Source organism: Myotis yumanensis, unplaced genomic scaffold, assembly GCF_028538775.1.
Source record: "Myotis yumanensis isolate MYYU_CA2020_CCGP unplaced genomic scaffold, mMyoYum1.0.hap1 SCAF_16, whole genome shotgun sequence".
Classification (NCBI taxonomy): domain Eukaryota; kingdom Metazoa; phylum Chordata; class Mammalia; order Chiroptera; family Vespertilionidae; genus Myotis; species Myotis yumanensis.
In genome coordinates, this window is record NW_027223767.1 from 39,431,019 (window position 1) to 39,458,998 (window position 27,980).

Consider the following 27,980-nt stretch of genomic DNA (forward strand, 5'->3'; position numbering starts at 1 on the left):
GGACAGGTTCAAGCCTTGGACTAGTGGTTCTCAACCTTCTGGCCCTTTAAACACAGTTCCTCATGTTGTGACCCAACCATAAAATTATTTTCGTTGCTACTTCATAATGTAATGTTGCTACTGTTATGAATCGTCATGTAAATATCTGATATGCAGGATGGTCTTAGGCGACCCCTGTGAAAGGGTCGTTCGACCGCCCAAGGGGTCGCGACCCACAGGTTGAGAACCGCTGGAAGGCACGGTCCTCTCATGGCCACGTGCAAGTCCCTGCTTGGAGGGACCTACGGTTCGAACCTGTGGTCCCACGTGGCTGAGTAATATGGGCTGCAGGAGGTGCAGCAAGGAAACAAAGCTTGATCAGGTGCATGTAATTGAGTAGATTCGAATCCCTCGAGAACATTGTAAACATCTCAACCATGCCCTTACTTTGCCTCATGGAATCTGGCTATAAAATAAAGACTCGGCTTGCAGGCTGTGGTGCTGTCTCCTCATTAGAGAGGGCAGCGTACCTCTAGCCCAGGGGTGGGCAAACTTTTTGACTCGGGGGCCACAATGGGTTCTTAAACTGGACCGGAGGGCCGGAACAAAAGCATGGATGGAGTGTTTGTGTGAACTAATATAAATTCAAAGTAAACATCATTACATAAAAGGGTACGGTCTTTTTTTTTTTTTTAGTTTTATTCATTTCAAACGGGCCGGATCCGGCCCGTGGGCCGTAGTTTGCCCACGGCTGCTCTAGCCCCAGCTTTATTCTCTTGTCTGTCTTCTCCATCCTTCACCACCACCTCTCAGGTTCACCCATGGCTGTGCCGGCTCGGCACATACATCATCATTTTAAGAGCTGTATGGTTTTCTTCCATATGCATTAATTTAACCAAGTCCTATTGTTAGACAGTTGTGTTGTCTCTCTTCCCCCCTCCCGCCTCTCTCCACTATGATGCACATCTGCCCCAGGCAGAAACAGCTCTCAGCCTCCACTGCTATTTGCATCCTCCTGGACTGGCTCAGGTCCCATCTACATGGTGTTTCCACTCCTGCTTCACCAACCTGAGGGCCTCAACATCTAAAGCCTCAGGCCAATCGCTAGACCAACTTCTTCACTAGGCAGCAGGAAGCTGTGGGCCATGGGGAGAGGGTGCCCGATTACCCCTCCACAGGGCCTTCAGCCAGGCCATGCCCCACTTCAGGTTGAAGTAGATATAAGATGACTTTCTACCCCTGCACCCCCACCCGTGTCATCAATCTGTCAAGATGCCCACCTGCCTACAGGGCCCACATATCTCGCAGGACAGGCCAACACTACACCTGGCCTCAACCCACACACAGGCGCCCAGTGTTTTCCAGATTTGCCAACCTCTAATTCAAGTGGCTGCTTTGCCACTAGACTGCCGCCCACTGGCTCCGCTGGAGCCCCTGCCGCTCTCTCAGTACCCGCACAGCATGGTGGGCAGCAAGTGTAGGTGGGATGAAGAGAACGTGGATCTCTCTGGCTGACTCCTTGTGCACCACTCAGTGTGTCCATTCCCTGACCCATCTCTGAGGAAGGGAACCGGGCCCTGGTGGCCACTAGATGGCAGTGCTCAGCTTACCAGGTCTGAAGGCAGAGAAAGCTGGGCCCACCCAGAGGCATCACCCCCTTCTTTCCGAGTTGCCTCTGACTGCTGCGGCAACGCCCTCTAGGGAAAGAGCAGGCCTGTGGCTACTCAATAGCTGTGTGATCTTGACTTAAGGTCCCGTCTCTGAGCCTCCACTTCCACATCTGCAACATGGGACTAGCCATACTCACTGCCAAGGGAGTTGTGAGGATACAATCAGTGAAAGCCGGAGGATGCAGCAGGTGCTTGATAAATCACAGCTCCCATTTAATAACACCTACTAGGTCAGTGGTCGGCAAACTGCGGCTCGCGAGCCACATGCGGCTCTTTGGCCCCTGGAGTGTGGCTCTTCCACAAAATACCAGGGGCGGGCGTGCACCTACAGTGCGATCGAAACTTCGTGGCCCATGCGCAGAAGTCGATATTTGGTGGAAGAGCCACACTCAAGGGGCCAAAGAGCCGCATGTGGCTCACGAGCCGCAGTTTGCCGACCACTGTGGTGATTTATATATCTACATGTTAGCACATGTGCGACGGGGTGGGCCCAGATTGGAAGCTGGGTCCACCGGGGGGAGGGGCTGCCATGTCCTGTTCACCTCATGTTGGTGGAGCAGGGACAGTGTGTCCCCACCCCCAACACAGGCAGTTAGTAGGCGGTGTGGACAGGACGCAGGTGGCAGCAGCCAGGGAGGACAGGGTGGGAGTCAGCACCGTTCACCCCTGGCTTTGGGTTTGCCGGGGGACACGTGTCAGCTATCTCCAACTGCCCAGGAGGAACTCAGAGTAGAGGCTGTCTCCCAGTCTTTCTGGCCTCCCTGGCTCCTCCATCCTTGCCCTTCCCCAGCCCAGCTCCATCCTGGCGTAGGGCTCCTCTGTACCTCAGCCTGCTTCCTCAGGAGAAGGGCCACGTCTTCCCCCATGGATGGGGGCTTCCGAATGCTAGGACTTGGGATCACCCCAAGGATAGGTCTACTCTGCCCTGCAGACTAAGGTACCCACAGGACAGGAGCCACCCTTCCCCTTGGGTGGGAGCTCCCTGATAGAAGAACCCATGGTTCACTGTCAGCTGGATGCCCCTTGAGGGTAGAGGTTATCTCTTTCCAGTTGGAGGATGGCTGCCCCAGGCCAGGGTAGCTTCCTCTGCCATCCCAGCCTATGCCCAGCTTCTAACCTCTGTGGGTTAGAAGCACCCAACTCCTGTGGCTGCAGAAGGAGTCCTGGCTGCACCCCCCAGTCTCCTTCCCTTTCCTCTTCCCTGCCTCCTCTCAGCATGTCGTCATCTGAAGCATCATCAATTCACTCACCTGCACAGACCCAGGGGCCAGGCTGCTTCATTGGGGTTAATAAGCTCGGGCTCTTTCTTTCCCCTTTCTCCCCCTCCCAGCCAGGGCTCACTCCGGCCTCCCCCATCTCTCACCTCTAACCCCGAGACCCACTTTTTAATTGCTTCCTCCCCCCTCCCCCATCTGCTCTGCTCCTCGCTCCCCTCCATCTCCCTGCCTGACTGCATCCCTCTGGGAGGGTGAAATGCGGGGACCAGATGTGTCCCCGGCTGGAGAGGGCTGGCGGGCAGTCTGTTATTTCCAATCCAGTGGTCCTCCAAATGGACAGGATGAACCAGGGACCAGTGGCGGGAGGGCTGCGGTGAGCCGAGGGGAGCCCTTGTGGTGAGCTGGAAAGCAGTTTACAGGGCCCTTGGGGTGACTCTGGTCCCTTCTACTCCCAAAACCTCCATTCCAAACTCTCCTGGGTCCCCCTCCACAAAAGAACCAGGGAAGACGGCCATGAACTAGGAAGGCCCTGGGAACCAAACTTAGCCAAGGGTCAGGACATTCCTGGGGGAACCTGGGGACAGACAAGCAGAAGTCTGGGAGGCAGGACTTCTGTGGGGGGGCCAAGCAGATGGATGCAGGTGGCCAGGCTTAGAGGAGAAAGCCCAGTCCTCTCCCTTGGACAGGTCTCAACACTGATGCAGGGTTGGCTTACACTCAGGGACAGAAAGCAGTGCTGTTCTGAGGTCCTGCATGAAGGGACCATGTCTTGGTCTCTGTGTCTGAAGCGCCTGGCACTGAGCGGGGTTCTCTGAACTGGGTAGGAGTTTGTGCCCCAGGGTGGGGTCCAGACCTGAGCTGCGGGGCCTGAGGTGGGTGAAGGGCCTGGGAGGAGAGTATTTCCAAACTCCCAGAAGTGGAATCAGGGGCTCTGCCCAGATCACCGAGGTGGAAGAGGCAGGGGGAGGGACCTTAGCGCAGGCTGGGCCGGCAGTGGACCGGGAGCCATCGATTGCCGTGTCTCGCGGATGACACTCTTTATGTAAGAACAATCCAATCTCAGACTCTAGTCCCCGCCCACGGAGGTCAGCTGTGAGCTGGCTGTGAGCTCACTGCTGCCCTCGGCACCTGCCAGCTCCCAGTAACCTGGGACCAGCCAGGCTGCCTTCTGGGGAGCGGGCACTCTCAGCCCGACCTCCTGTGATTGAGGGCAGGAGCCACACATGCTTAACTCCATCGGCAGAGTCTTTGTACATTTAATGGGTCACCTGAGAGCACATTTTGCACCGCGGAGCCACAAATGTTTGCTGAGCGAATGGCCATCTGCAGAACATCCTTGTCTAGAGTGACCTCTTCCACTTCCTTGAGCTGCCCCCAGCCCAAGTGAATTCTGCCTCGTACAGTGGACTCTCCTGGCCCCGGTTGCCAGCCGCCTACCTTGCCCTGTGCCTGCTGCCTCTGCACTTGCAGGGGTGGTGGTGGTGATCAAATGAGATAATGTATGTGAGGGCCCCAGGAAAAGGGAAGTTATTCAATTTGAATCCAACCAGCACTCAGCAAGGCCTCCTAAGGTCACGGCACCATGCCAGCCTGCTGGGGGCTATAGATGTGAAGCTGTGACGGCTTCTGTGGGAATCATGGAACACAGGGGGGGGAAACTCATTAAGACTAATTGGAGAGGAGAAACCCCAGGCGTGCAGGAAAAAATGGTGCCTGTTCACTTCTAAAGGGAAGCAGCTTGGTGCCATGCAAAGGACCAGACCTCAGTCTGAATCCTGACATGCCACTTGGTGCCTAATTCTGGGCATGCTTCTTTTTTTCCTTTTAAAAATATATCTTTATTGATTTCAGAGAGAAAGGAACAGGGAGAGACCTTTACAAACATCAATGATGAGAATCACTGATCAGCTGCCTCCTGCATGCCCTCTACTGGGGACCGAGCCCGCATCCTGGGCACATGCCTTGACTGGGAATCTAACCATGACCTCCCGGTTCATAGGTTGACGCTCAACCACGGAGCCACGACGGTCAGGCTGGGCGTGTTTTTTGAGTCTGTTTCATTAGGACTCATAGGATCTCAAAGTTGTGTGAAGACGCCTGCAGCTGGTAGGAACTCAGAGTTCGGCTTTGTGTCCTCACCACTCCTCGAAAAAGGAGTCAAAACCAAGCAGGGAGAAGCTCACCAGAGTGGAGGCTGCTCTCCCCAAACAGCAAGGACTCATTTGAAGTTAGCGGCGTTATTTACACACCACTCACAATGTGCTAAATACCTTTAACATGCTTGTTTTCAGAAGTGAGTTAAACACGGACTCCTGTAATTTTGTTTACACTATTCATTCATTCAGACAGCCATGTCTTCCCTGGAGACAGAGGAAAACTTGTGTTGAACTGTCACAATCCAAGTGAGTAAAGAGGAAAGCCCCCATGAGGGTGGGGAGTGGGGCTTTGGGGAGCAAGTGGGAGGAAGGTTGCCCTGGGTTCCAGCCTGTTGGGACTTAGCCTGGGGCCTCACCTGAGACCTGGGGACCACTAAGATGCTCTCCCTGACTGTCCACAGGAGGACAGGCCAGGCTCCAGGTGTACCTGTGTCCTCACCCACCCGGGAGCAGACCTGAGGCTGCAGGAGGAGGCAGAGGGAAACCTTTTCCATACTCAAAGTTTCTTGAGGTCTTACAGAGTGAAGGTGAGAAAGGGACGGTGTATCGCCATCCTACCTGAGTGTACAGAGAGAAACATACATCAAGGATAGAGATGGTTTATTAGTCATTGTAACAAAAATATATCTATATATACATGTATATACGCAGAAATAATGGATCAGAGGATATAAACACAAGTATTCACAACTTTTATAGGCGGCAGTATTAAGGCTGAATTTCCCTTTCTTCTTCTTTTTTTAAATTTAAATTCTTTATTGTTAAAAGTATTACATGAGTCTCCTTTTTCCCCCATTGACCTCTCCCTGGCCGCTCCCAACCCCCCACCCTTTCTTCTTTTTTTAAATAATGGTGTTTTGTTGTTGTTAATCTTCACCCAAGGATTATGGGTGTTTTTTAAATTCATTTTTAAAATGAATTTAGAGAGAGAGTAAGGAAGAGTGAAACATCGATTGGCTGCCTCTTGTATGCCCCAACTGGGATCAAACCCACAATCTAGGTATGTGCCCTGACGGGGAATCAAACCCGCCACCTTTTGGTGTATAGGTCGAAACTCCAACAAACTGAGCCATTGGGCCAGGGCTCCCTTTCTTCTTTACACTTCTGTTTACACTGAGTGTGTAGCCTGTTTACAATAAGGATAAAAACCATGAAGCTGTCTTTATTTGGAAATCAAGGCACCACTGATCTTCTGCATCGTCACCAGGACTGTGGCTTTTGCTCCAGGCTGGGGGGATGGGGCTGAAGCTGTCCCTCCCTCAAAACCAGGAAGAGCCAAGCTGGGGCTGCGCACCAGGCCCCCTCCTCCTCGTCATCCCTCCTCCTCTGCCATCATTAGACAGAGCCCTGTGTTAGACTGGGGACGGGGAACAAAGACCTCCAGCCACCTGCCTGCGGGGAGGGTGTTATAAACTGGGGGGGAGGGAGGGCGGGGAGACGACGATGGTAGCACCTTTAAAATAGCAACACATTAACACTCACAAATGTATATATACATGCTGAGAATTGAATATAACAAGAGATTAATAAGAGCGTGAGTAGCAGAATGAATGACTAGGAGAGGAGGGTGAGTAAAGGAAGAGGGTGTTGGTGTTAATTGCTCCCAGGTCCTCGGGTCTCTGCCCACCTTGTCACTTCCTACTTCCTGTTTTCATCGGTCACAGTGGCTGAGACCATCCCTGTTCCCAGTGCTAGTCACCTGGGGCGGTGAGGGACTCCGCTAGCCTCTTCAAGGTGCTGCTGGGGAGGCGGGCGATGCGGCTGTGGCGGGCGATGGAGGAACTGAGGGCAGGAAGGAAGGAGGGAAGGCAGGAAGGTCACAGCTGTGCCCCTGGACTACAGGTGGGGATGGGTGGGTGGACCTGGACCCCAAGCCTTGAGCACCAACAAGTACTTCCAAGGCCAGATCTGAGGGAGTGAGAGGGGTGGGGCGGGGAGCTTTGTGGGGTTTGGGAGGGAAGCAGAGGTGAGGGGCTGAGGAGTCCATTCCCTGGATTAACCAGTGAACACTAACGCCTCTCTCATGAAGAGGGGCCTGTGGCCTTTAACCAAAGAAGGTGGCTACCCTTCGCCTCTAGTATAACCCTGTAACAGCAAGGCCAAGGGAACCTGTCAGATCCAGACGCTGGCCCTGCTCGCGGGATTCCCGCTACTGGCTCCAAGCTGTCCAGACACGTGGGGGCCTGCAGTTGGCCCGGGCACCCACCGCCCTGGTGAAAGCTTCTCCCCCCCAGCACCTCCCCAGCCTCACCTCACAAGGCGCCTCTTCTTGCGGGCTGAGGTCGCAGGGAAGGAAGAGGCTGGCTTGCGGCCCTTCGTGGTGAACAGGGGCACGGGTCCACTGAGGGAGGGGAAAGATGAAGGGAGGCAGGTCAGGAGGGAAACAGGAAAGGCTGCAGCGCCTCCTTCCTCCAGCCCCCGCTTGGGGGGTGGGGAGGTGGACAACATGACCTCCGAGGTTTCTTCCTACTAAGAGGTGTGTTCTTGTCCCCGCCTCTCTCGGCCTGGGCTGACAGCTGAGTGACAGGCCTGTTCTGGGAGAACATCCAGGTGTCAGTTTCTGGTGCGTCCAGGGAACCGGAGTTCAAACGATTTCACCCTTCCACCTGCCCGCTTGGAGCTTGTCACTGAGAGGTGGTTTGGGCTGCGGGAGGGGGGGGGTGCGGTGGCAGCCTGCCGCCCTTGGCCTCATACATCCAGGGTGTCTGCCGCTTGTTCTTGCCCTTGGACTGTCCTGAGCTGGTTGCTGTCCCCCTACCCTGACATGTGGTGGAAGGTGCGGGTAAGAGCTTCATCTTCTCTGAAAAGCGCTGAATAACGTTTTCTGAGGATCCCCCTCCTGGTTCCACATGCCAGGCTAGAGGGTAAAATCTGGGGGTGGCAGCGGCAGATAGAAGTATTTCTCAGGGGTACACAGAACTCCAATCGGGGCAAAGGGCCCAAGTGATGCAGAGGAACAGAGAGGGCAGGACTGCCCTTGTGAATTCCTGCTCCCTGCTCACCCTCCCCAGGTGGGGGTCCCATTTGTAGCTACTCATGGGGTGCCACAAACCAGCACAGAGCTGGCATCTTTGAAATAAACAGACAAGGCAGGGCCCTGAGAGTAGCAATGCCTCCCTGAAACTGTATGCTCTGCCCTGCTGGGCCCAGGGAGTGACCCGGTCAGACCAAAGGGAAAGAGACAGCAAACGTCTAGGCTCCAAGAGCTGGGCTGTGTTTCACTCCTCCAGGCAGCACCACTGTTCCTCACTGACCCCTGGCTCCCTGCTGGGAGGGATGGGAGGACCAGGAGGGGAGACTCACCTGGGGATGAAGGGCTGATCCAGCCTGTTCTGGGGCACATTTTCCCAGCCAGCGCATTCCTGGAAACCCAGCTTTGAGGGGGACTCCTCGGAGAGATCAAAGGTGATGTTGAGGTTCTGAGCGGGCAGGGCCACCGGGGTAGAGCAGTTCTGCAGGGCAGAAGGGCCCAGAGGCACCCGGCTTTTGATGACTGTGGCTGGGCAGAAGCGAGGGGAATGGCAGGGGGAGGCGACCCTTCCCTTTTTGGGGGTGGTGGGTCCGAGTGAAGGCTGAGTCTCAGGCAGGGACCCCCTTCGCAGGCAGGGCAGGAAGGACTGGTGCTGGCGCTTGATCCCCGGCCTTGGGGCCTGGTGACTGTCTTGCTCTGAGGGGCTCAGTTTCCTTCTTCTCTTCTTCTCCACGGACTGCAGAGCTGCCTGGGCAGAGGTGCTGTCAGGCCCAGGTGGGGCCTCCGGACCGTGTATGAGGCCACTCAGTTGCCTTGCCATGGTCCGGGTCACAGGGCCAGAGTATCCTGGAGGCTCTGGGTATAGAGAAGGAAGGTGTTGAGAGGTCAGAGACTGAGCAGAAGAAAGTAAAGTTTCTAGAATTTGGGGCGAGAGACATGGGAGATATGCAGGACTCCTGGGGCCTCTCTGCACACCCTGTGATCCCAGAGGTCCTATCCCAGCACCTGAAGCCCCAGCTACCCCTCGGCACCAATAGGCAGAGGCAGAGCAGGGGCGAGACTCACTTGGCTCTGAACACAGCTTCTGAGACAGAGGTGCCTCCCTGGCTGGGCCAGGAGTCCTGGAGGCCTCTGTTCCAGGCCCAGGTTTTTCCTCTCGCACCAGCTGCTGCAGGGTCTCAAACTCTGCCATCATGTCAGGGGTCAGGAGGTTGGCTGCTTGGAGCAGGGCGTACTGCCGCTGGGCCAGGCACAGCACCTTCAGCGCCAACCTGGAACAGAGAGAAGGGGATGCCCATCCTACTCCGACCCGGCTGGCCAGGGTCCTCGCCCCATTGCTCCGGGTGTGGGGAGGAGCACAGGTGGGCTGGCAGCCCCACCATCCCAGCTATGGCTCCTGCTATGCCACATCCTTGCTGAAGACCAAGGTTGGCAGAGATGGTCACAGGTAATGGTGAGCGGCTTTACCCACCTAAACATGCCTCCCGACAAAGACAGTGACCTGGGAAGTAGGGAAAGGGTGCTCAGTGGCCTTGGACTCAGAAGGTGCAGTGATCTTGAATAAGTGCATTTGCCGGAAGAAAGGTAGCGGTGAAGAGCCAGGCTCAAGTCAGACTGCCAGCTGGGCAGCTCAAATCCCTGTTCCACGCCTCCCACCTGCTGAGTTTGGATCCTGCTCACTCTCAGTCTCCACTTCTTTTAAACGGGATAACCCACCTCATCAGATTGTTGGGAAGATGAAATGAATTATTTTATACAGAGTGTTTCAACGATACTTGGTGCCCAGCCGGCGTGGCTCAGTGGTTGAGCGTCGACCTAGGAACCAGGAAGTCACAGTTTGATTCCCGGTCCCGGCACATGCCCGGGTTGTGGGCTTGATTCCCAGTGTGGAACGAGCAGGTGGCAGCCAATCAATGATTCTCTCTCATCATTGATGTTTCTATCTCTCTCTCCCTCTCTTCCTCTCTGAAATCAATTTTTAAAAAAAAGAAAAAAAAAAAGAATACCTGGCATATGTACTCAAGAGTGAGCACTATAAAGTTAGCTATTGTTTCCTGTAAAGTAGAAATAATGCCATCTCCCTTGTTAGGATACGAGGAGATTAAATAAGATAGGCTGTGTGATCTGGGTTCTGAGAGCACCCCTAAAATACCTGCAGTCTGCGCTTTCTATTGCATGGCTGGGATGCTGGAAGAGTATGCGTGAATCAGTGCATACTTCACATGCACTGAGGGGCTACTTAAGGGAAATTATGAGCGTAATGCGATTATTGATGTTGTAAATTTAGATTCTAATAAAGCAAATTTCCTTTCTGTCAGGCACACCTACGATAAAAGAGAAAACACAATTATCTCGGTGGGGATTATTCATGGCCAATGATTTATCCTCAGGTAGCATAATCTACTACCTGCCCGGACACCTCTGAGCCTCCTCCTCTGCCCTCAGTGTGTGCTCAGGGAAGCCAAACTCATTTTCTAAAGCAGCCTCCAGGCCTTTGTGAAAGAAGGCAGGATGTAAATTAAAAAGGACACAGTGGAAACTCATTCCATATCCGCCTGAGCCACACATATAAAGACTGGACGACTAAGGAAAGTGGGTGTTTGGGAGAAATGTACTGGCTAGATGTCAGACGAGCAGGTCTGGCCCCATCCCTCTCGCTGTAGTTGTGTGGCCCCGGGCAAGCGCCCCAGTACCCCATCTGACGAATGGACACTTGGTCTATGTCAGGCGTTTTCCAATTAGATTGGAAGAAGCCCATCTGAGGACATTTTAAATGGAGCAACTCTGCCTTATCTGTTCTCCGTATTAGACTTCAGCGTAAGATTTCATTTGAAGGACTTGGCAGCAATAAAAATTCTGAAAACCACTGAACTGGAAAATCTAAGATTGACTCCGTACCCTGGTGGTCTCAGAGCCTCAAGTCTAAAGACAAAGAGAAATTATTTTCGACGATCTGATTGTGACGGTCTTTCCAAGTATGGATGCGATCAAGAATGTTCTGCAACCCCTAACACTTGGGGTCTTCTGTCACATTTTATTAGTACTTCAGCACAAAGAATAGGGAGAATAATCAGGACTGTGATCCCCAAATCACAGTCACGACCGAAGCAACCTGTCAGAAGCCACAAGACCAGAAGCACGGCAGGAGTGAGAACCCTGGTGTCCTGGCTCCTCGCAATGGGGGTCACCAGGCAGAGAGACCCTGAGTGATAAGTGGGAGCCGGTGGCTGTTCCCTGGGCTCCAGTGGACACCGCGCCAGTGCGTCCCTGCCACTGCTGGGCCCCAGGGAGTCAGCAGCAGGAGACAGATAATAAGCTGCTGATTATTCAGGCTGCAGCATTTTTGCTGAGTTGGAAACAGACACTCCCCAACAAGAAATAAAATTAAACAGGCCCTTCTGTCAGAGCTTTAAATACATTGCCTAGCATGAAGCATGCTGGGGAGGGCGGAGTGGGGTTGGCAGCAGCAGAGCTAAGTGGCAGGGGATTTATGTTCTGGGGGGCCAAGGGAAAAAAATATTAGCAGCACCTCTCTATTAAGCACAGAAATAATGGTCCGAAATCTATCTCCCTGGCTTTGGGTGGTGGTTTGTATTTACTTCTGAGGAGAAATGGCTACAGCCAGTCTGTGGATGAGGAGGCGTGGTAAACACCTGACTCAGGAAGGCTGCCCCTCCCTCAGCCTGCCACCTGACTTCTCTTGGCAGCTCCCTCCCTGCTGAGCACGGGCAGGCAGCTTGGCCCTCAGACTGGAAAGCAAAGCACTAGCCCAGGGGCCCTGCCCTAAGGGGGTGCTTGCCAGCCATCCCAATGGAATTTGGTGTTTTGCTTCCCTTTTGTTGGGCTGCCAGCTATGTGGAGGTGTAAGCAGAGAGAGGATAAATAAATAGAGTAGGTGATAATATCGAGTTGTTAAAAGCAGATAATGGCCAACCGGCGGCTTGGCTCAGTGGTTGAGCATCGACCTAGGAACCAGGAGGTCACGGTTCGATTCCCGGTCAAGGCACATGCCTGGGTTGCAGGCTCAGTCCCCAGTGTGGGGCGTGCAGGAGGCAGCCAATCAATGATTCTCTCTCATCATTGATGTCTCTGTCTCTTCCCCCCCCCCCTTCCTCTCTGAAATCAATAAAAATTTATTAAATTTTTTAAAATGCAGATAATGGACAATGCTGAAAAAATTTGACTCTTAACTAGAGCAGAACCAGAGCTTTTGTGACTTAGCACCAACTCCCACCCCAGGAGGCTGGAGCCCAGAGAAGAGTAAGAGGATACCTACTGCTTATAACGGTCCCTTTCCAGGCTCTGTGGTGAGAGGTGGCCCACGACTTGCTTGGCCTCCAGGGTCAGGCCAGGGGACTCCAGCCGGGACTGTCGGAGGCTCTGTTCTGACACCCGGATCGGAACCTGAAGAGGAAGGAAGTCATGGGTAGAGGGCCCGTGATGACCGCCCTCCCTATGGACGCAGCTTCTAAAACCTTTCCCCTCCAAGAGTGGGATGACAGCTCCTGGAATGTCCAGGTCCTTGTCTGGCTTTTCTTCCTCCCAATCTCCATCCTCCCTGCCTGCTCTCCTGATGGTAGCACACCCTCCTCACTTCCAGACACACAGGATCCGACAGAACAGCTCTCCTCAGACAGGACCTGAAAGCCTCCAATGACTAAGATGTGACCTCCAGGTAGAGAACCTGGGCCTGAAGGGACTCCGTGAGTCGGAGAGGGATTTCCTCGAATATTCCACCAGCTCTAAGTCCTACCTCTTTGGCCGGGTCTTTGTCTTTGTCCTCTGAGGGCTGCTCCTGCTCTGAAGAATTCCCTTCCCTGACCCTCTCCACCTGGACCTCTGTCCCCAGGCTTTCCTCTTGAAGGACTGCAGACCCTGGGTGGAGCTCTGAGGTGCGGGGCTGGCTGGGAAGATGAGATGGTGGGGAGGAGCTGGAAAGGCTAAGGGGGAAATGAGAGGTTTAGGGGCGGGAAGTAGGGGCAGGTGGGGAAAGCAGGGAGGGGGCAGGCGGTACAGAGCCCGGAAGGATGGATGCTTGGTTAACAAGTGAGCAGTAGCTGAGGGGGGCAGAAGGAGCCAGAAATTTTCTGGTTTAGGAAACAATGACACGAACCTCTTAGCTGTACCTTCTTTTGAATAGATGTTGCCTATACAGGGTGGGGTATCATTTACTCATTTGACACAGAGCATTCTAGGTGCCAATCAGTGTGCTGGGCACTGGGTGGGAACCCCTAGCTCCAGGTGCCAGAACAGAAGCAAGGCATCCTTGCCCTCCAGAAGCTGGAGAAGGGGATCTTTCCCCGCCGAACTGAAGGATGAGGCAGGGATGGGCCACAGAACTTACGGTGGTTGTGGAGTGCCCGATTTGGGGGGCTGTGGGAGGTCCTGTTGTGGGGCCTGGGCTCCCGCCTCATACATTCGAAGCTTCTCCCTCAGACTGGCCACCTGGAACCCAAACAGCCAGTTCCTCAGAATCCCAAGTGAGCAAAGGAAGCAGGGGCTGCCCCCTCCCCCTGGCATAGAGTCCTGGCCACACCCCGATGCTCCCGTCTCTCGTTCTCCTGCCCCCACCCCACTGCGCCCTGCCTCCCAGCCATGCTCCCCAGGCGGGCTCCTCACCTCAGCCTGCAGCTGCTGGCAGATAGTGGCGTACTGGCTGATGTGACAGTCCAGGCTGACCACATTGCTCTTCAGCTGAGACGGGGACACAGGGAGAGATGTTTGTTCATTCAAAGTAGCTTTCAGCCACCACTGCAAAAGGCCAGGCATTGTGCCAGGCACCTCACTCATATTCCCGTGACTCACTCACAACTAGGGAAACAGACTTGGGAAGGTCAGTGGCTTGCCTGACACCACAGCAGGGGGCAGAGGTTGCCCTTGAACCCAAGACGCCTGACCACCTGACCAACGCACTCACCAGGCAGCCCCGGGAGAGCTAGAGCTCCTGGAGGCGGCAGGGGAAACCAGCGCCGCTCTGCCCTTATCTGTGTTACGTGTTGGTGTTTATGTTGTTTTGCTGCTAAAAGCAAGTCTGGAAAAGATCACTGGCCAACACTCAGCCACACCCTGCAGTTGCCTCCCTCTGGAGACGATTCTGCCTCCGTCGTCCAATGCCGTATTTTACTCTCTTTTCAAGTCTTGGAGACCGTCCTGTCTCTCCCCCACCTGAGGTCTTCCCAAGGGCAGGGACTGGGTCACTTCTACCACAGTTTCCCTGAAGACAGAGGCTCGGGAAGGTCTTCCCTCTGCCTTGTTCCATGCACTGGAGGAAGCCTGCCCCTTCCTCCTCCCAGCCTGGGGACTCCCCCAGGTCAGGCTGCACGCACCGAAAGTTTGATCTCCTTGGCCCGGTCGGCATACTTGAGGGTGTTGTACGTGTCCTCATACGTCAGGCTAGAGGGGCTGATGGCAGCAATCATCACTGTGCGGCAGTTGCCCCCAATGGAGTCCTTGAGCAGGCGGGTCAGCTTGCTGTCCCGGTAGGGCACATGAGACTTGCGACCCTGGTGGGCAGCGAGTGGGCCTGGGGTGAGGTGGCTGGACTAGGCAGACCCAGGCTGGGACCTGGCAGCCTCTGGTCCAGGGCTGAAGGGAGGAACCCTCGGCTTTGGGCATCAGGGGCTGTCCTGTGGGGAACCCTGGGTCTGTGCAGCCTTACCTTTGCATCGGCCAGGGCATTGAGGACATTGATGAGGGCCAGCAGGGAGCGGTTGATGTTGGCACCTTCCCGCAGCCGCTCCCCCTTCGCGTGGGTGCTGGATGCCCGCTCCGAGCCAGCCAGGTCAATCAGGCTCATCTTGGCCACCTGAAGGGCTTGGGTCAGACCTGGAACACGGTCCTGCTGCTTCACGAAGATCTGGGGGCAAGGGGCAGGGGTGAGGGGGAGCTGGGCATCAGGAGCCCGTCTTCAGGCTCCGACCCATGACCCCTCTCACCTGGAAGATGGCATGGGAGCGGGAGGAAGTAGCGTTGGCGTCAGTGGGGTGCTGTGTGCGGTTACGGTTCCCCCTGGTCAGCATCTCCAGCAGCTGCTCAGCTGAGGTTGGCTACAGAGGAGATGACCAGGAAAGGAGCTGTGGTTTCCCCGACCAGGACTTCCCCCAGCAGGAGGGCTGATCTTCAGAACCCAAGTCACCAGCACCGCATGGGATACGGGGCAGAGCCAACTGCCTGGCGAGGGAACTTCGCAGGACCAACGGGACTGCTCATGCCACCCGAGCCCAATGTCACACCTGGTGGAAGGAAAGTCCTTGTACCACCACCCCCTTGTCGGGATCCTCACGGATGGCAAGGGGTCCCTTGGGCTCCAGAAGGTCGTGGATCTGCTCATTGTACACCTGAGGAGAAAGGGAGCAAGGCGGAGACCTGAGGGACAGGGCCCCTCGGAAACCTGTCCCCTAGGGGCTGGGAGGGCTGAGCTTGTTTTGCGGGATGGCGGGATGGCATTAAGTGACAGAGCAGGTTTAGTTCACACATAGTCTCTCTCTGAGCTGTTTCTGCCCTCTGGGCTCTCACTGGGGCCCCATCTGCCTATTTCCTACCACCCTCTCCCCCACTACGCCACTCCACTCCCTCTTGAGGTGGTTGTGAGAATGAGGGATGGGTCGCCCAGTCCCAGGGAGGCGACAGCCCTACCTCCTGGTAGCTGATGAGCACCTCGAATTGCTTCTCCTCCTGGCGGGCCTCCAGCCGCCTGTACAGGTCCATGGTGGTCAGGTACATGATGCCGGGGTCCCCCTCTCTTCCCAGCATGGTGTGTGTCTTCCCGGCCCCAGTGGCCCCATAGGCAAACACTGCAGGGGAGAGTGGGGAGTAGGGCCAGACCTACCTTTCTAGTGGCTCCCCCTGTGCATTTCTACCCAGCTCACCCTTGCCTCCCCACCCCCTTCCTTTGCCTTCCATCTGCTTCCAATCACTCACATCCGCCATGCTAGCAATGCAGCTTGAGATCCCCACATCTACGCCCTGGCTTCCCTATAGGTCTGCCAATTCTAGGGCAAAGGGGTCTCCATGGTGGGTGTGGCATCTCCCTTCCGCAGGGATGCCCTCTCCTCTGCTGAAGGCCCAGGGCTCTTTCCCTTCCATCACTTACCTCAGTTTATAACCACAACTTGTGAGTGTGATTTTGATTAGTGGCTTCTTCCCTTCCCCCCACCCCCGCCCCGCCCCGAGACTGTAAATATCAAGAGGACAGGAGCCATGTCTGTCTGATCTGCTACTGCATCCCAGTGCCCAGGAGAGTACCTCACACGCAGGAGAAGGACGAATGGGGGACCCACAGAGAATGCAAGGGCCAGAGCCCTTCTCAACAAGTGCCCAGCTGAGGGGGAGGGGACCCCTGTCAGAAGGCACATAAAACCCTGAGAGGGAAGCAGGGAGGCAAGGCAGCTACCAACCAGGACTCTCCCCGCTCCCTGCCCAGATTCTCACCGGAGCAGTTGTAGCCCTGGAGGAAGCTGTCCAGGATGCTGTGGGTGGTGTGCTGGAAGACATCCTGCTGCGTGGCCGCCTCGCCAAAGACCCGGTCAAAGACGAAGGTCAGGTCTTTGCCCTTCTTCTTGGGGCCGTCATGGACGCTGCCCCATTTCAGGCCGAGGAAGCCCCCATCGGGCTCCTCAGGGTCAAACACCAGCACCCGCTCATCCACCACCTGAATCACAGGCCTCCGCTGGCTCTCTAGCTCCCGTGGGGTGGGGGGTCGGACCCGAACCACAACCTGCACCGCGCTGTCCTCCACGGCCATCACCATGGCAACACCTGGGCAGAGACACAATGGATATGAGGACCAATCCGACCCCCGGCTCCAGAGGAGATGACCAGGAAGGGAGGCTTGCCCCCTCAGTCTAGCATTCAGGCCTCCTTCCACCCCCACCCCAACAGCTGATCTGTTTTATATCTCAAGAGAGTAAGAATATTGGTGCCAGCACCAATTACTAATAAATATCTCTTTCCCACTTGAAAACCATGTTTGTCATATCCAAATGGCTATCTTTTTCCCAGAGGCCTATTGCTGGGCTTTCTGTAATGTTCCACTGGTCTGTCTGTTCTTGTGCTCACACCACACTGTTTCCATTCTGTTCTTTTACAGTATGCTTTTCATCTAATAAGGCAAGACCACCCTCCCCCTCCACTAGTCTTTCTTTTTCATGATTTTCCTGGCTATATTCAGACATTTATTGTTCTATTTGACTTTAAGAAAATTTTATTAATTCCATCCCCAACCCAGAACACATCCTATTCCTCGCCCCACAACAACAACAAAAAAACCTGATTGGAATTAAAACTGGAATGGTATTAGATTTGCATATTTATTTTATATTAAACCTTTCCATGCAAACACATGGCTATTGCCTTTCTATTTGTTCAGATATTTTTTATGTCCCTCAATAAGATTTTATAGTTTTCTTTCTCTTCAGATAGCTATGTAATTGCCCTTTTAATGCAATTCCCAAGAACTTTATGGACTTAATCACTCTTATGAATGGAACAGCTTCCCCCATTTCTATTTCCAGGTGGTAATTGCTAGTATGGAGAAACACGTCTGATTTTTATACATTTGCCTTATAACTACCACCCTCAAACTCTCTTATTAATTCCAATTGTGTGTGTGTTTTTTAAAATTAGGGTTTATTGGGTTTTTCAGAGTATGCAATTATATATCAGAAAAGAAAATATATTTTTTTACCTTTATTCTCTCTATACCAAATATTTTATTTCCTGTCTATTGCAATCCCTAGAACTTCCAAACAATGTTGAATAATAATGATGACAATGAGCATCTCTGTCTTGTTTTTTATTTTAAAGGAAATGGCTTTAGTGCTTCACTACTTAGAAATTATTTTTGGATATATAGTCATTATACTAGTAATTTTTTCTTTTCTTATTTTACTTAGAGTGGTTATTAGAAAGGTCTAAAATTTTACCCAATGCTTTCAGCATCTCCTAATATGTTTCTTCTCCTTTATTTTGTTGAAGTAGTAAATTATTTGATAGTATTCCTGGTATCAAACCAACCATGCATTCTTAGAAAAAACCCTACCCTGACCATGCTGAAGCTTTAAATTTTTAAATCGTCTAACGTGTCAAATTTTCTTTTCTGATTTTGTCATATTTAAGAAGACATTCCTTCCCCAAGGTAATAACCACTTTTATTATATTTCTATCTAATACATTTTACTTTTTAAATTTAGGTATTTATAAAGTTGGATTTATTTTTTTGGGAATGGTGTGAGGTTTCTAGATTTCTTTTCAAATGGTAAGCAATCATCTCAAGATCATTTATTAAAAACTGTATTTTTTTAAATTTTAGAGCAAGAGGGGAAGGGGGAGGGAAGGGAGGAAGGGAGGGAAGGAGAGAGAGAGAGAGAGAGAGAGAGAAACATCGACCTGCCACTCCACTAATTTATACATTCATTGGTTGATTCTTGTATGCACCCTGACCAGAAATTGAACTCGCAACGTTGGTGTATCAGGACAATTCTCTAACCAACTGAGCTACCATGCCAGGGCTAAATAGTGCATTCTTTCTATACCAATTTCAACTGCTACATTTAACATAACTAAATTCTCCTGTAAACGTGAATCTGTTTGTGGACTCTCCATCCTGTTCTGCTGATGTGTCTATTCCTTTCCCAATAACTCACTGTTGTAATTATTGTGGTTCTATAATATCTCACCTCATTGTTCTTTTTCTTGGCTATTCTTAAGCATCTTGTCTGCCATATAATTTTAGAATCAGCTTATAGAATTCTAGGAAAAATCCTGCTAAGACTTTAATTGGAGTACTTCGAATTTATAGGTTAATATGAAGAGAATTGGCATCTTCATAATATTAAGTCTTCCCATCTAGGAACATAGTATCTCTTTTCATTATTCACAACTTTATAATCCTCAGTAAAATTTTATCGTTTTCTTCATTTGAGTTTTGTGTATTTCTTGACAGCCTTATTACCAGTTATTGTATAGTCTTTATTATATTGTGAATAGGCTCCTTTAAAAATTGCATTTTCTAATTCATTTTGCCAGAATATAGGAAAGCAACCAATTTCTGTATGCAGATCTTGTATCTGGCCACGTTACTGAACTCCCTTATTAGTTCTAATAGACTGTCATTGATTCTCTTAGGTTTTTCAATTAAATGATGGTATAGTTTGCAAATAATGACAGTGATTTTCTATTTTTAGCTCTTCTATCTTTAGTTCCCCACCCTTCACTGTCCATTAGGAATGGGTGTTAAATTTTATCAGATGCTTTTTTGGCACTAGCTGAGATGATCACAGTGTTTCTCCTTTAATTTGTTAATGTAGAGGGTGACATGAACAGATTTCCTAATGTTGACCTGGCAATAATTCCAAACACTTATTTGCTTATTCCCTCGCGTATTCCCCTCGGACCTCTCTCCTTGTTTTTTTCATTTCTCCTTCAAGCCAGCCTACCAAGGGTAGAGATGGAATTTTTGGAATGCAGGAGTCACAGATATCCTGGAAAAGTTCAACCCAGCTCTAGGGAATGTTAACAGGAGTAAGGGGCTGTTCCTGGGGATATGAACAGATGAGTGCTTTTCCAGGTTCCGCTGACAGGACCAAGGTCATTCAGGAAAGAAAACTGGAATTTCTACCTAATACTACAGGGAAGAACTCATGTTTGGGTTTTTTTGGGGGGGATCTTAGGGGGGGTAGAGAATGAGGCAGAATTGAGCTGATTTGAAACTCCTGTCCCCACCTCCAAACTTCTTAATTTCTCCCTATACAAAACAAAGATATCAACCAATAAAAATCTATATGTATATTTTTTCATATACATATATGAAGGGAGAAGATAGAAACATCAATGATGAGAATCATTGATGGCTGCCTCCTGCACACCCCCTACTGGGGATTGAGCCTGCAACCCCGGCATGTGCCCTGACCAGGAATTGGACCATGACCTCCTGGGTTTATGGGTCAGTGCTCAACCACTGATCCACACTGGCCTGGCCAATAATAATCTTTTTACATGTGCATAATTTTTTTTCTTGTTCCAGCAATTGGACTGCAACTGATGAGGGACTGTTTAAGCACCTTACGAGTAGAATCTCCTTTCATCTCCATCACAATCCCACAAACAGATACTATTCTTAAACTCATTTTTCAATGAGCAAATTGAGACTGAGAGGGTTAAGCAGCTTGCCCAGGATCCCAGTGCTAGTGATGAAGCCTGGTTCCAACCCAGGCAGTCTTGACTGCAGAGTCTGCATACAGCCTTATAATGAAGGCTATTATATATTATGCTTTCATGATCACATTGTTGGAATAGTCCCTTATGTTTTTTAATCATTATAATCGCTTTTATGTAACTAGCGTAACGTATTATGCAAACAGTTTCAGCTATATGGACTGTACCTAATTTTCAACACTCAGAGAGAATTCCTGTCTCCCATCCTCGCAATTCCCTCCCCACAATCACCCTTCGCCCAGGGAAGAGAAGGCAGAGGCTGCTTGGCCCCACAGCCTGGGTCTACACTGGCTGCCTTAATGGCAGTCCCAGCTCCCCACAGGGAGGGTTTCAGCTGAGGAGCAGCGACAGAGCAGCCTAACATTCTAAGCAGGAAATTAAAAAGGGCACTGGCAGCGGAGTGCGTGTAACCTTTACAGTTCTCTCCTCTCCGCTTCCTGAGGGCCAGCGAGGCAGACTGTTTGCCTAATGAGATGTTTTCCTCCTCTCTGAAACCGCGCTAGGGGCATGGGTTGGGGGTGGGGGGTGACACCTGGCATGGCTGCGGCTAGGACACCAGGGTCCTGGTCCGCTGCTCGGCATCGGACTGGTGGGAGGTCTGTCCACCAGCCACACCGCATCCGTGCTTCCCCCCTTTGAGAGGCAGAGAGAACAGCTACAGATCTACTCCCGCCCCGGGGGGATGGGGAGATTAATGAGAGAACGTTTGTCAAGTTTGCTTTGATCCTCAGTTGGAAAGAGCATTTCAGCCCAAAAGTACGAGGGAGATGATTCTTTAATAAGATCTTCAGGGTTCTGAGCCAGCCACAGTCACGTCCTGTTTCTAACCCAGGGCAGCTCATTAAAACCCAGAGGCTAGTTCACTGCCGAGCTGGGAATGGGAAGCCAAGATACAGTTGTTTTCAGGATAGCTTCCTCTGCTCCCCTCAAAGGGACAGGCGGAACAAGACCAAACTCCTCAGAAGCCGCGAGAGAAGAATTTCTGAGGACTGGAGGGGATCCGCCTGCAGACATCGAGAGCTGGGAAGGCAGGCGGTGCCTAGCCCTTGGATATTCTGTTTTTAAAGGGATTGCTGTAGTCCCCTTCGTTGCTCCTTCATAACTCGCACACACTGTGTTTCTTGTCCTTACGCTCCAAAAGAGCAGAACCCTCTTCTGATACAATCTGTGCACCCCAGATGCCTAGGCACCGGATCCAGCATGCAGTGAAGGCTCTATCATACTTATCCTATGGGTGAATAAAGGCCAGAGAAGGGCACAATCGGAATCCAAAAGTCTAAAAGTAATTACTATGATAGCTAACATTTATTGAGTGCCTACTATGTATCGGGCCCTGTGCTAAATGCCTTACAAAGGGCGCCATTTCACTCTCACAACATTCTCATTCTGTAGTTAGATCCGTAGGCTCAATAAGGAATTTGTCACATGGATGGTAAGTAGCAAGGTCAGAACTTGACCTTGTCCAGACTGTCAGCAGAGGCCATCAATACGCTTTGTACCAGACCATTCTGCCCCGTAGCTGTGCTTTTGTGGCTTCTGCCTCCCCTCACCCTAGTACCTACAGGGCAACATCCAAAGACCACTGGTTCTTTCTATGGTTGGTTGCGAAGAGAAGAGCTGTGTTCTCGTGTGTGTGTGTGTGTGTGTGTGTGTGTGTGTGTTTAATAAGCAATCATAAGATGTAGCTGATGACAATTTTGCTAGTTCCTAATTTTATTTTTATTTATTTCTCTTGTCTTATAGTTATAGCTAGGATCTCTGGTACACTATTGAATAGAGGCAGCAAGAGTGGACAATCTTGCCTTTTTGCTGATTTTATAAGGAATGCTCCTATTATTTCACTTGGTGTTGGTTTAAGAAAATTTACCTCTATTTCTAGTTTACCAAATTAGAAAAAAAAATCATGAATGGGTGTTGAATTTTATTGAATTCTATTTCTGTGCCTAATAGAATACGTTTTCTCCTTTAATCTATAGTTATGTAAATTGTATTGGTAGATTTTCTAATGTTAAACCGTTCTCATATTCCTGGAATAAACCCAGTTTGGTCATAATGTATTTTTTAATACACATTGCTGATTCCTGATTGTTAATATTTAATATTTTTTTACAACTACATTTATAAAAGAGATTGGCTTATCATTTTTGGGGGGCTTATTTTTAGTATCACAAAAGAGACTGGAAATGTTTTCTTGGTTTTTATTTGGGGGGGGTAGTTTATATAAGATTAGAATAATTTCTTCTAATTGCTTATAAATTTCTGGTTGAGTTTGGTAGGTTGCTTTTTTATTTGTTTGTTTTCTGTTAATTCTAACCCAAGGATACTTTTTTTCATTGATTTTTAGAGAGCGTGGAAGGGGGAGAAGGGGAGAGAGAAAGAAGAGAAACATAGATGTGAGAGAGACACATCATTTGGTTGCCTCCCACATGCACCCCGACTGGGGTAGGGAATTGAACCTACAACCCAGATACGTGCCCTTGACCGGAATCAAACCCAAGACCCTCCAGTGCATAGGCCAATGCTCTAACCACTGAGCAAACAGGCCAGGGTGGTAGGGTTTGTTGTTGTTGATTTCAGAGAGGAAGGGAGAGGGAGAAAGAGATAGAAACATCAATTATTAGAGAGAGTCATCGATCAGCTGCCTCTCGCACACAACATACTGGGGATCTAGCCCACAACCTGGGTATTTGCCCTGACCGGGAATCAAACTGTGATCTTTTTGTTCGTAGGTCGATGCTCAACCACTGAGCCATGTGGGCCTGGCTGTTGTCTTTGATGGATGTATCAGTACATTTTAAACTAATTTAATTTCCTCAATGGCCCTAAGTTTGTTCAACATTTTCAGAGCTGCTTAAATCAATTTTGGTAAATTGTGGTTTTTTTCCTAGAAAACTGTCCAAAAGCATTGTTAAAAAGGGTGTTCCATTAAACTTGTTCTCTCTCTTTTAATTTCTCAGTAACTGAAGTTATGTCTCTATTTTCATGCTTAAGAACATTTTTCTATGTTTCTTTATTGCTAGAGGTTTGGCTTTTTTTATTAGTCTTTTTAAAGATGCAGATTTTGGCTAAGTTAAACCTCTCTATTATGTAATAAAATTCTACTTCATTATTTTCTGCTCTTAACTCCTTTTTATTTCCTACACATTTATTCTATTGTTCTATCTTATTAAAGTTGTGTATTTGCCTCACTAACTTTCAGCTTTAAAAAAAAAGTTGAAATGTAAACACTTAAGACTATAAATTACCTTAGAAATATTGCTTTAACTGTATCCCACACGTTTTGTAAATAGTATTTTCACTGTTCCATACTAATTATCTTTTAATTACAATTATGATATCCCATTTAACTGAGTTAAGTGGGTTTTTTAAAAAGATCTAAAATATGGGTTTGTTTTAATTTCTCTTTCTTTTGTCTTTTTAACTAATTGCTTGTGGAAAGAGAATATGAGTTGAACTCTGATAATTGTTTAAACTTGTTTTGTGGCCAGATAGAGGCAATTTTTATGAATACCCTAAATATGCCACTTGTATACTCTTTTTGAAAAAAGTATAAATGGAGCTGGGTTGGATAATATAAAGACCAACAAACTGAGATACCTTAATTCAACAATGAAATAGGTAGAGAAGGACTGGATACATTGGTAGTTGAAGCATGGGATGTGGTGAGGCCGAGAAAATAGAATTGGAAAAGATTGGAGAAAACAGTGTAATACTGAGAAGAAGCTCATTCAGAAAAATGTAGACTTTCTCCCCTGAGCTAGGCTCAACTTCTCTGTTTCCCAGTCTGTAAAAAGTAAATAATATTAGCACCTATCCAATAGAGTTGTTGTGAGAATTAACTAAGTTCATTCAAACATGGTAAGTGCTAAAGAATGTTAGCCATTATTAATAGGATTATTATTAGGACTAACATGACAAACAACATTTTCCCAAGATGCCAAAAATACCGTCTTCAGTAAAAGCCCCTGTTTCCCGCGGCAGAGACCAGGCTTCATCTTTTCCAAGTTACTTTACCACCTTCAAGAGTCAACGCTAAGGGAAGGCATCCTAGCAGCAGTAGCAGAAAGCATGGCCTAACCATACAGATGTTCTTCCATCCATTCCTTCCTTCAAACTTTACCTCTATAGTAAGTAACTCATTAACTAAGTTCCGGCCGCTGGCAAAGCTCTGCCATCGGTTCTCCGGCAGAGATGTGTGCAGAGGGCTTTAGCTACCCCACACAGATGCGCAGGGGTCCCAGGTCTCCAGATCTAGTGTTCAGGAAGACCCAATTCTCTCTCACACACGGGCGGGAGGACCTCTCACAGAGCGGCTGTCCAGAGGGCCGGGCCCCGTGCAGATGGGCGGACACATCCAGTTCCCGCACAAATGAGCAGAGGAGTCTCGATCTCCTGCGCAGCTGTGTAAGGAAGCGCCATGCTTCCGGCACCGACCCTGTCCGGTTCCCTGGAGACCATACGGACCTTGCTTGGTCTCCACGTTGCCCCTGGGAATCTCGCTCTAAAGAGGGCGGGCTGGGGCTGCCGCCCTCGGCAGCTGGGGCTGAGCGTTCCAGACCTGCGCTCAGGAGGCCGCGGGAGCGCTTACCTTTCGTCGGTTCCCTGCCGCCGGTTGTTGCCGCTCGCTACCGGGTCCCTCGGCCGCAAACCGGAGCCCGGGGCCACCCGACAGTGCGCCCCACAAGCTCCCCTTCCCCCCCAAAAAACCACCGCCCGCGCCGCGCTTTCAAATCAGCCGGGTCGGTTCATCCGCGCTTCCCATTGGTCAACGCCCGCGTCGCTGATTGGCTGTTTCCTAAGTAACAAAGGACCGGCGCCGCCAGCAGTGCGCGTGCGCACTTCCCGTAACTGCCGGCAGGCAGGTTCGAGACAGGCTCCGCGGCTGGACGGATTACACCGACCGGCAGTAACCAGCGCGCGTTTGAGATCCGGGGGTGGAGGGTAGATGGGGGGACGTCTCTGTTGTCCCTGGGACGGGATTCATCACCAGTTGCAGCAACGAGACATCAAACCCGTTTTCAAATCTGCTTTTACTGTGGGCATCCGCTTATCCAAGCCACTGTCCAGGGTTTCTTCCCGCCCCCCGACGACCCCAAGAGTGAATTTCGAGAGGAGCCTTGATGTGGAAAAGTCGGCGGAGGCAGAGAATGACGATTCCACCCGCTTGGCTCTGACAGTGGTAGCAGTGTCGCGGACTGATTGTTGAATGAGGGTTGACCCCTTAGGGCATCGCTGGGGTAGCCCCGTCTCCATCCGCCACAGCCCCTTGCTGCTTGGATTCTGGTGGGCCAACCTCATGCTGATACCCATCACCCGAGGTTGTGGGGGTCAAGGAGAGTTTTGCCTGATTCCAATCACTAGTGGCCGAGAGTCAGTTTACTAGCCTGTAAAATGGGGCAAATAGCATGCCGTTCCTACTGACCTAGAAGGCCATGGATGAGACAGTGCTCCAAACCCCCCCCTCCCCCCCGCCTATGTAAAGGGTTAGCTTTCTATGACTCTGATTAGGCCCTAATCATTAGGGTGACATGGGTGATGGCCGCCAGCAGCCAGTTGCTCACCACTTTCATTAAATTGATCTGAGGCATGCAAGAAAGCAAGAGGCAAAATGCCCTCTGTGGACCTGCCATCAAGATAATAGAGTCACAGCCCTAGCCGGTTTGGCTCAGTGGATAGAACATCAGCCTCTTCACTGAAGGGTCCCGAGTTGGATTCCCATCAAGCGTGTGCCTCGGTTGCCGGCTTGATCCCTGGCCCTGATGCACGCGGGAGACAACCAATCAATGTGTCTCTCTCTCATCCATGTTTTTATCTTTGTCACTCCCCCTCCCCCAACTCTCTCTAAAAATCAATGGAAAAATATCCCTGGATGAGGATTAATAACAAAAAAATTTTTTTTTTTAAAGATAATAGAGTCACAGCCCTGGCCACAAAGCTCAGGTCGTCCAGTTATGTCAAGATTATGAGTTCCAGCATAGCTCAGATCGTCCAGATACAAGATTGTGAGTTCCATCCCTGATCTCCCTCCCCCCTTTCTCTAAAATCAAAATTTTTAAAAAGATACTAGAATCACTATTTATACTTGGTTGATTAGGCCCAAACTCTTCATGAACCTACCTAGACCTCAATTGCTCTCTCTGTATAATGGAATAGCACTGTAGGTTTGGTGAGAAGAAAATGAGAAAACCATGCAAAGATTATTGTAAAGCTACAAGGAAACCAAAGTGTTCTTGCCATCTCTACTACCCAAGAGAAATGAAACTGTTAAAGAATGGCTTCCGAGGTTTGGGACTGTGGTGGGGGGCTTGTGGGACTGTGGTTGGGGTCTTTAGGAGCCTCCTGGTCCAGTTCTGGTTTGAACAATTAGTTGGAAAAGGTGAGGTGAGTCAGGGTGAGGCCAGGAGCCGAGACTGATTCTGCTCTCAGAAGGACATGACATGCAAGTTGAGGTCTGAAGGAGGAGTGGAGCTGGTTTGGCAAAGGGAGCTGTTCCTTGGCTCTCAGAAGTCAAGGGAAAATAACTCTTCAGGTGAGTTAACTGAGCCCATGATGCTGAAAGGCCTTGGTAGGGCCTGGCCAAGCCTACTTTAGTAGACACAAATGGAACACCCTTGGGCTCTACACCACAGATGCTGATAAGAGGAGATTGATCTGGCACTGGCCCCAAAAGAAGTTCAAGACCTAAAACCCAGACGTGAAGACCAGGTGCAGAATTTTTGCCTTTTATGGTGGCCAAAGAGTTTCTGGGCTGATATGGGCTGTGAAAAGCAACAGGCTCTATGCTCTTGTGAGCTGTGTGGATATAATCACTATTTGTAACAGGCAAGACCACTAACCCTGCTAAGGAGACAGAGAGCAGGCATATCCTTTTACCCACACTCTTATCACTGCGCGCACTTTGCACGTAGGTATGGCATTAGCTGTTTCAGATACAGACTAATTTTAAAAGGTCCTTGAACCAAATCCAAGACATCATTCTTGCCATCCTCAACCGTGAGCCAGACTTTAAGATCTGGCCTCGCGCAGAAGCCAAGCACTGTGAAGATGAAAAAGTGTCCACTCAGTTTGTCAACAAGGAGGTCACAGATGTCCTCAGCAGAAGCAGTTTCAGAGGCATGGCCACAGCCAGATCCCAGTAGGAAGTGAGAAGATAGTAACAACTCTTTCAAGTCATCTAGCTGTCAAGGGAGCGGAGAAAGGAGGTAGTAGCTGGAAGGGGATGTGAGGTTAAGGGAGGATTCTCACCTGAGGATATTTTTCCATTGATTTTTTTTTTTTTTTTTTTTTTTTAGGGAGAGTGGAAGGGAGGGGGAGAGACAGAGAGAAACATCAGTGCAAGAGAGGCACATCCATTGATTGCACCTCGACCAGGGCCAGGGATCGAGCTTGCAACTGAGGTACGTGCCCTTGACTGGAATCGAACCCGGGACCCTTCAGTCTGCAGTCCAATGCTCTATCCACTGAGCAAAACCCTCTAGGGCTCACGGGAGGATTTTTAAGAATAGGAGAGGTTTAAATGATGGGAAGGAGCCGATACAGAGCAAGCAGTTGACGGTTAATAGAGAGGTGTGATTAACAATTAAATGAAGTCCCCCAAGAAGGTGAGAGAGTGGTCAACAATCTCACTTTGCCCAGTTGGGTTTACCAGAACGTGGGACTTTCAGTTTAAAAACCTGGACAGTCCAGAGCAAACAAGGATAGATTGGTCACACTGGTGAGAGAGCGTGGATGCAGAGCACAGTGGCAGGCTGGACCCTGGTAGGGGGCACAGCTC

General features: G+C 50.4%; 1 protein-coding gene across 2 annotated transcripts; it reads right to left on the reverse strand.

Annotated features, from left to right (window-relative positions):
- Positions 1–5,633: 5,633 nt before the first annotated feature.
- KIF18B (kinesin family member 18B) lies at positions 5,634–24,890 on the reverse strand. Of its 2 annotated transcripts, XM_070393106.1 has the most exons (15): positions 24,795–24,890; positions 16,424–16,750; positions 15,629–15,786; positions 15,226–15,330; positions 14,929–15,039; positions 14,652–14,849; positions 14,320–14,496; positions 13,613–13,687; positions 13,338–13,438; positions 12,747–12,933; positions 12,270–12,397; positions 9,059–9,264; positions 8,326–8,848; positions 7,274–7,363; positions 5,634–6,804 (listed from the first exon to the last, which is right to left on the reverse strand). In XM_070393106.1, exons 2-15 carry the CDS (start codon positions 16,740–16,742, stop codon positions 6,714–6,716), a joined length of 2,469 nt encoding a protein of 822 aa, XP_070249207.1. In that variant the 5' UTR covers positions 16,743–16,750; positions 24,795–24,890; the 3' UTR covers positions 5,634–6,713. The 2 variants fall into 2 exon arrangements, with proteins under 2 accessions (XP_070249207.1, XP_070249208.1); XM_070393107.1 differs by lacking the exon at positions 15,226–15,330.
- Between the last annotated feature and the right edge of the window lie 3,090 nt (positions 24,891–27,980).